This window comes from Silurus aristotelis (assembly GCF_946808225.1).
Source record: "Silurus aristotelis genome assembly, chromosome: 2".
NCBI classification, from domain to species: Eukaryota; Metazoa; Chordata; class Actinopteri; order Siluriformes; family Siluridae; genus Silurus; species Silurus aristotelis.
Window position 1 is genome coordinate 14,582,940 of NC_139575.1, and position 8,878 is coordinate 14,591,817.

The window sequence follows — 8,878 nt, forward strand, 5'->3', positions numbered from 1 at the left end:
TGTTAAAATATCTATAAAATCTATATAAATCTGTCAGTCAGCAAAGGAGGCTTTCAGACGCATGACAGATGTTTTATTTGGTTCATTTGTCTAAATACAACCATTAAAGATTTTCACCTCCTCACATAAAGCTAATCAAAAAAAATTTTTTTTTAATTTTTTTTTTATTAATGATATTAATTATAACCTATATTTGATGAAGAGCGAGGCTAAATGGCTGGAAGACTTCTTAATTGCTGTGGGTAAAATAGTTTCCTCTTGTTTAAGTGATTTTAGTTCCTCTCTTTATCTGTATTTGAATGCTCTAATGAGATGTCCTTCGGTTAGATGTCTGGTTTGGCCAGAAACACTCCAGACTCAAACGTGGCCAGGGGCCAGGACTAAAACGGAAACTGGCACTTTGTCAGCAGTGTTGTGTTTTGACCTTTTATTTCAGTGATCCAACCGTGACCAAATTAGACTTTGACAAAGGCGCCACTCCTCCTCCAAAACGTTACCCCACCCCTGCTGCTGAGCTGGAAGAAGAGGAAGAGGAACCACCATCACAAACCAAAACCCCTGATGGAAAGGAGGTACAGGTAATGAACTGTATGAAAAGATCCAAGCACAACAAGAGATTGATTTAATTAGTTATTTGCCTACTTGTGCTAAAGTGCTTGTTTCTAATCCACAAAACTTTTCCCTGTATGGGTTCTGTGCTGGTGTATTATTATTTTTATTATTTTTATTATTATTGTTGTTGCTGTTGTTAATGAATGTGTAATCTTTAGCCATTATCTGAATTGTTGTTTTTTTTTTGGTATTTTATTTTTTTTTAAACACCCTCAGGATGCGTTAGCCACATTTGACTTCCTGAACGACAGCCGGAACAGTACAGTGTCTAAAGCGGAATATGATAGTCTGGTGGAAGATGAAATTCAGCAGCCTGATCTAGAGCTTATAGAACAGTGCCATATTGAACCAAGGTGCAATATTAATGCTTTCTCCTGGATACACACTTTACAGCTACATTCCATCAAGTTATTAAGTTATATTGATTTTAATTAGGATATCCATAAAGTCTAATCATATTTATCTTGTTTTGTAGGGAAGAGCCAGACATCCAGTTCAGTCTCAAAGACTTTTCTTGTGTGGCTGTTCTGGGCCGTGGACACTTCGGAAAGGTAATAGCTGTTTAATGGATTTTACATTATCTCATTGAGTGCCTTTTCTCTGAACAGAAGTTAGAGGAATTTCTTTTTTGTGTGTGCTTGTATTTGAGCTTCAGTCAAGTCTTTTTAATTATTCAACAGGTCTTACTGGCAGAATACAAGAACACTGGGGAAATGTTTGCCATCAAAGCTCTGAAGAAAGGGGATATTGTTGCTCGTGATGAAGTTGACAGGTAAGCATGACCAGTCAGAAAATGGGTTTGTTTAAAGTTAGTTTGTATACAATTATTGAGATTCTGAACGGTTAACAACAAAAGAAAACACCTTGCTAACTTTTTTAGCAATTACCAGCATTTTGTTTAGTTTTCCCTTCCGTATATTACCCACAATGCTTTGCAGCTGCTAAATGATTTTGGTGACAATGGAAACCTATATCTACCTATATATAGATAGCAGTGCTTTAGTCTGTCAGTTTTTCCTCACTTACTGTGCTCAACCAAAACAGGTGCAAAAGCTTCAATTTCGAAATCAACACAATCATGTGTGCCATCTCAGATATCACTCTTACGTCGGATTTCTGATTGAGTGCAAAATGATCAGCAAGGAAAGAAGCACATGCCCTTCTGTTTTTTAGGAGCTAATAGCAAAACCTTGCCACTATCCCCTATGTATAGGATGAGTGAAAAAATTTCTCCTAGCCTTGACTCTGTGTGACATCAGAGCAACAACATGTGAAAGGTGGTGTCTCAGTGGTTAAGACACCAGGTAATAGGTTGAAATTCCAGCACCACTAATCTGCTACTGCCAGGCCCATGAGCAAGACCCTTAATCCTCAACTGCTCAGTTGTAAGTCACTCTGAATAAGGGCGTCTGCTAAATGCTATTAATATAAATCGGAAAGAAAAAAAAAAAAAACGATGTGCAAAACTCTCATAAGAACAGTAAAACATGGGGAAAAAAATTCAATAAGAACATTAATGTAAGCTTATCTTTTAAGGGATGACTTGGCTGTTCTTTCAGATGAACACTTAATTTAATTCCAGTCCAGCAGTTACACTGATTTATTAAGTGTTGGTTATGTAGTTCTTGCATGCTCAACAGTCTGATGGCTCATGTGTGCCAGTTTTGGACCCTGACAACGAGCCTTTGCTTTTCCACAGTCTGATGTGCGAGAAGAGGATCTTCGAGACAGTGAACAGTGTCCGACACCCGTTCCTGGTCAATCTCTTTGCTTGCTTCCAGACCAAGGAGCATGTGTGTTTCGTAATGGAGTATGCAGCAGGAGGGGACCTCATGATGCACATCCATGCCGATGTGTTCGATGAGCCACGTGCAGTGTGAGTGACCACATTCAATATTAAATGGAAGTACAGAATCTAAAACCACCCTTTTTAGGCCTGCAAATATACCGGAATTTATGTGCGAAAAGAAATGTTTATAGCCCATTGTCAATTGTCCTGTATTAGAGATTCAAGACACAAGATTTCTTCTTCCTTTCTCCAAATCTAGTTTGCTCATTTTGTTTGTGCACAAGTCTATTTGTGGTTCAGTTTAAAGCATTTAATCATTGTGTTGTCAAATGTTGTTCAGATCATTGTTTTCTTTTTATTCTGTAATTATTCCAGGCAAGTGGAAAGCAGGTGTATATAATACTGAATTAGATTATATTACACAATAACATTAATATATTATGGTGTCTTGGTTAACCACCAAAACAGAATTCTCTAATTTGGTACTGGAGAGATAAACGTCATTCTTACAAATTATTTCCGTTACTAGGTTTTTAATTATAGTAGTGGAAATTTAGATTTAAATCATTTATTTATTTTTTTTATGAGATGTTTACTCTTGGAGTGTGGAGGTCATCAATGCGAAAGAGACAGTACTTTCCATCAGGATAGAAATACATTTCATATTTCAATATATTTCAGGATAAAGGTTATTTGTCAAATGTCAGAACTTTTCTTTACTTTATTAATTTGCAGGGATCTGTTTCACCCAGATGAAAAGTGAACACAAACTGTAGACCATAACAGGATTTCTTTTTTTTGTCACCCATATATAATTCCACTTTCAACTTTACATTTCATGTGAACTATCCTTGCATTTTGGTTATCTATTTACAAAACGTGTTAAATATCTTTAGAATACAGTGGAACCTTAATACTTGCAACCTTGACATTCGCATGCTCGATTCATTTGGAACCGGATTAAGAGTAACTCGTAAAAAATCTGATAGTTCGCAAGATGCTTGAAAGTTCGGAGTAACATTTCAAACCAGAGTGTGTACTAATAAATTACTTAAGTTTTGAGAAATTATTTTATTATTGGATTATTCATTTAATGTATTAAATAAATAAATTGACAAGTAATTCACAAATTCTGTCGAGTTTACAGTTCGTGTACAATTTCCCTTGAAAAAGGAACCATCAAAAGGAGAGAGTCAAAACCCATTTTTTTTTTGTTACTCATGAGGAGTCATAGAACGTAAAACCGTGAGTATCGAGGCTGCACTGTATTTGGGTTTTTGGCTGAAATAGGATTGTAGTACTTTGTTCTAGCTTTGTAGCTCCAATTCAGAACGAACACATTAAAGCGTTAGTCACCACTTAATCCTTGAGCTGAGATCTGAAGGGTGATTACAAAAAGACTTATCAATTAAAACATTGTTTGCTATTTCTTTTCGTTATGCATTTGCCTGATGGAAGTCTTTTTTTTTTTGTTAGTTTTTAGTTGTGATTATCTTTTTTCCATAAGTTAATATTTGGCTGCAGTCTTTAATAGCACAGCTTTCACAAATTTATAATTGTAATTAAATATGTACTAATGTGCTTTTTAAAATTTTTGTTTTTCCTTTGCAGATTCTATGCTGCCTGTGTGGTCTTGGGCCTGCAGTTTCTACACGAGCATAAAATAGTATACAGGTACGTTTCATTCAAACACAATCAGGACAATTTTTTTCTTTACTTTGGATCGTGTTCATGTGATTTATGATTTGAATCCTCCAGGGACTTGAAGCTGGATAACCTGTTGCTGGATACTGAAGGATATGTAAAGATTGCTGACTTTGGGCTCTGCAAAGAAGGTATGTGTGCTGCTAAGGGCCCTCTGGTGGATCTTGACATAAAAAGTATTCATGCATAAATCGTCCTACAAGTTTTATATCTGTTGTAAAATAAAGCGCATAATTAACTACATTGCCTCAGGCAGGTCATGGAGCTCGGAGCTTTTCGGTTTATAATGTGGAGCATACTTAGCATGGAGATAGTAATCTGATTAATATTAATTCTTCGTAATCTGATTACTATGAAGAAGAACATTTAAGGTGCCACCCTTACTTAGCATGTCAGCTAGCTGGCTGTTTTAAAAGAGTTTTCTGAATTTTTATTTTTATTTATTTATTTTTTTTACCTTTACTGTATTTATTCCTAGTGATATAGTTGGTGAAATATCCCTGTGTGGCTATAGGAGGTATATAGAAACTCTCAAAACGACACATCAAATTAGTGGACCAGAACTGGCTTGTGTAATATGGGTTATAACACAACGCTGTTTAATTTATATATCTAAAGGTATGGATTTATTAATGTCTGACTATATTCATTTCCATGTAACACTGACAGTTTTGCTGGCTTTTTTTTTCTTACGTGTTTAGGAATGGGCTTTAGAGATCGCACGAGTACGTTCTGTGGCACTCCCGAGTTCCTGGCTCCTGAGGTCCTGACAGAAACATCATACACACGTGCTGTGGACTGGTGGGGTTTGGGTGTGCTCATCTTTGAGATGTTGGTTGGAGAGGTGAGAACTTCACTGAGGCTGTGAAAATAGGAATGGAGATGACCACCAACACTATACACTAGCAGTCAGATTCTAGTTATATATTATATTTTATATAAAATATAGAAATAACCTTATTCCTTTCTACATTATTAATTGTTATATAAATGACTATATGTATGGTTGTAGTCTCGAATAAAAATATAATATCAGGAGCATTAGTTTAGAAATTGGTTTTAGAATAATAACATATCTGACAGCTGGTTTATGGAAGATTAAGATTACTGGCTCTGGCTAGCCAGTCAGAAGCAAGTATTTTCACAACCGTGATATAATATTAAATAATTTGCTACGCATAGGTAACTAACTCAATAATGGCTAAAATGTGAGATGAAGCGTAAAACTGACTGAAATGTATTTAGTGCGTTATCTAAATAAATGTATATTTGATCACTTGACCCATTACAGCAGCATGATCTTCCTGACACTTGGTTTTGTTCTCTTCTGTGTCTGCAGTCTCCATTTCCAGGTGACGATGAAGAGGAGGTGTTTGACAGTATTGTCAACGATGAAGTCCGTTACCCCCGATTCCTCTCTACAGAGGCTATCTCTATAATGAGACGAGTAAGTGCTCATATAACCACAGTCTGAGTCTCGTTCATCGAATGACACAATGAATTCCGCATTTAGAAACTTGTGTACACTCGATTTCTTATGTTTGGGCTCTAATTTATTCATCTGTCTCCAGCTGTTGAGGAGAAATCCAGAGCGGCGCCTCGGTGCAGGAGAGCGAGACGCTGAAGAAGTGAAGAAGCATCCATTTTTTAGAGTATGCTCAGTTTCAATTTGAATTCCTTCATCCGATAATAAACACACACACACAAACTAGAGACAACCAAAAACCGCTAGAATGAAACAGTCTTTATCATGTAGGACCTGTACACATTTTTTCAGTCATTTTGTAAATATTACAGCTACAAAAACAAGCAGGTTTTAACAACCTAATAAAAAATATTTAGTTAATTTTCAATTAATCAGTCGCATCAATAGAGTATAAACTGCGATATAGAAAGTCGAGCAGTATAATCAATAGCCATAATCAAATGCAGATATACCGTATGTATATAATGTACTTTTGTACATACTTTTAAATGAGGTTAGAAACGCTTTCTGAATAAGTGTAGTCTGCTGAACTCGCTGTTATCAGCCTTCGTAACTGGAAGCGTGTAATTGTATGCATGGCATAGGGATAAGGGACAAGATAATATACACACTTACTTAAGTCTCCTTTCTTTTTTCATGGTTAAGAGCTGTTTCATGAATTTTTCGGTATTTAATGCCAACCCAATGTATTATTAACCAAAACGGGTTTTTTTTCTGTGAGAAAACCTGGCATGCCATCTGTCTACCATACAAGTTGTTGCTCTGGAGATTAAAGCACAATTTCTCGCTACTGGTTCTGATATAGTGCACTTTTCTACTACTCCATAAATTTCTAATGTTTCCATTTGTGTGTCTGCACTCTATAAGCTCTGTGCTATTGATCTCCTCATTTTTTATTATTCTCTGGTGTTCCCTTTATTGTATCTAATGCTCTGGCTTCCATCTCTCCAGTTCTGTTCTTTGTTCTCATATGTTCTTTTTTCCCTTTTCCTGTTTATGTCCTGCTCCTCTGTCTTGTCTCAATCATCTCTTCTTTGCCTGACTGTTTTCTCTCTGTTCTGTTCTTATGTTCTTTTAAGGTTTATTTTTTCCCTCTTTGTTTATTTTCTCTTTAACGTCTTTCTCTCCTCTCCCCACCAGAACACGGACTGGTCTGCTCTGTTGGCTAAGAAGAGCCGGCCTCCGTTCATCCCCACCATTAAAGGACGGGAGGATGTTAGTAATTTTGATGACGAGTTCACTTCAGAGGCTCCGATCCTGACCCCTCCACGTGAGCCCAGAATCCTGACCTCCTCAGAACAGGAGCTCTTCACAGACTTCGACTACATCGCTGACTGGTGTTAGCTCTTTCAGCTGACCATCACCAGCCCACACACACTCAATACTGTGAACCAAACGGACAAATGAGGCTCATTCTCAGAGCCAGAGCCCGTCTCTGTATGGACCACTTCCCTCTCTTTGCTCTTAGATGTGTTCTGGCACTGTTTTTCCCTCCTTTAACTGAAAATATTTTACCAAGTGTTTGATTCAGCTGGAAAAGTCACGGTAGCCCCTATTTTTTATTTTTTTATTTTTTGTCAAAACCATTGGGATTTCTCATAAGTGATGTTCACATTTACTCCACAAGTTTTACTCTTTAATGAAGTCCCCTTTTGCTGGCAATTCTGAGAAAACACTACAGAACGTACGTTCCAAGCTAATAATGTGCTCGTTTTTCTACGTTCGTTTTTCACACTAAGTCTAACCAACAAAACACTAAGACTTTTTTTGTTGTTTTTTAAGCTCATGGACAATCCCAACTTTACAACACTTATCTTTTGACTTGCATATTTATTTAGTGTCTTCCTCCCTGCGGTGCCTTAAACTCATCACATAGACGAGGGCTTCCAGAAAGTCAGCATCAGGTACTGAAAACCTCCAGCACAAAGTGCCAAACCGGCTCTGTATGCAAACTTGGCCAAGACCACACAACTTCAGTCATAAGATGAAAGAAGTACATTTTTTGTTTTTTTTTCCATCTTTGGTGGTTTTTAGATTTGTTCCACTTAAACATGTATTCATATCATAATTGAAAAAAATGTAACTTATAGTTTTATATTATATTTTTAGGAAATTAGCATCTTGAATCTGCTGAATGGTATGCATATGTGTGTGTTTTTTAAATATATGAATTTTATGGTTATCATTAAGGAGAGGGCAGCTCACATCACGGAGCAATCATAAACCAGACAAACGGAATGTAAAAATGTATATTCATCAAAAAGAACACCAAAGTGTATATTTTTTGCCACATGGAAATGCCATGTAGCCTGTATTTTTTAATAGTCTGTTTTTAAAATGATGATCATAGAGTGACTCTTCCCAGATCTTTCCTGACGTTCGGTCGGATATATTTTCACACAGTTCACGCTTCTGTGTGCCAAGCAATAATCCTGTTTTGAAAATCAGGAAGTGGACATTTGGGCATTGCCCAGCGTTCCTGCTGGATGAAACCCCTGAATACAAGGGTCTAATCCATAGACCGCTAACACGCAGCAGACTCGTCCCATCTGTCAGAAGAAGCAGTTATGGACTTTTGCCAATGATTTCACTCTGTGTATCACCAAAACCTTTTCAAATACACTCTGTACCCACAATGGAGTCTGGTCTCTGTCTCTTTCTTCTGCTAAGGGCTGTAGAGGAATGCATGCACTAAATATACATTCAGAGAAAGTAACACAGGTCATGTTATTAGTTAGCATATTGACTTAATTTGAGTCTTTGCTACTTGAAGCACAGTAACAGCAAGAGTCAGTGCAATGAATCATAAAATTTTTGTTAAATATATATATTTTTTGCATATCCTGACACATGAAAAGTATACCAGGGGCAGCCTCTGAAAAGCATGTAGGTGTTCAAAACCCAGAATTTTGTATTTTGTGGCTTTTGTAGACAAAAGAAAAAGGATGTCATATGTCATACAGTCTGTCTGAAATTCAGATCCTTTGTAAACTCTTTTCTACCAGTTTAGTTAATTGTCAATTCCTGCTCGCCTGAAAGCTATTAGCTTTCACACCACAGCTACTGACCAGAAAGTGTGAAGGCTAAAGTACTTCCTCCAAGACATGTCAGCTGCATCATTTCAAACTGCTGCTCATGTGCCATTACAGGACAGTGTAAAGTGCTAACTTCCACATGCATAATCTCACACATGCTAGGAGTAATGTGACTGTAATGGATAGTGAACTGTGTTCACACACAGCAGATTTTAGGTTTCTTTTGCAGTCTGTTGACTATTGGTGTGATTT

General features: G+C 36.9%; 2 protein-coding genes across 5 annotated transcripts in view; both read left to right on the plus strand.

The window, feature by feature from the left end:
• pkn2b (protein kinase N2b) overlaps positions 1-8,231 on the plus strand; it is a 49,348-nt gene extending 41,117 nt beyond the window's left edge. For 2 of the 4 annotated variants that reach the window (XM_083568933.1, XM_083568935.1), the window contains 11 exons: positions 437-572; positions 829-965; positions 1,088-1,163; positions 1,293-1,384; positions 2,312-2,488; positions 4,013-4,075; positions 4,160-4,236; positions 4,807-4,949; positions 5,445-5,552; positions 5,677-5,757; positions 6,732-8,231. In XM_083568933.1, the coding sequence (XP_083425059.1) occupies positions 437-572; positions 829-965; positions 1,088-1,163; positions 1,293-1,384; positions 2,312-2,488; positions 4,013-4,075; positions 4,160-4,236; positions 4,807-4,949; positions 5,445-5,552; positions 5,677-5,757; positions 6,732-6,935 (1,294 nt within the window). In that variant the 3' untranslated portion in view covers positions 6,936-8,231. Of the gene's footprint in view, positions 1-436; positions 579-828; positions 966-1,087; positions 1,164-1,292; positions 1,385-2,311; positions 2,489-4,012; positions 4,076-4,159; positions 4,237-4,806; positions 4,950-5,444; positions 5,553-5,676; positions 5,758-6,731 lie in introns of all 4 variants that reach the window. The other 2 variants (XM_083568932.1, XM_083568934.1) reach the window with 1 other exon arrangement.
• The window catches only part of lrrc8c (leucine rich repeat containing 8 VRAC subunit C), a 182,906-nt gene that overhangs the window by 137,506 nt on the left and 36,522 nt on the right, over positions 1-8,878 (plus strand). The window lies entirely within an intron of this gene.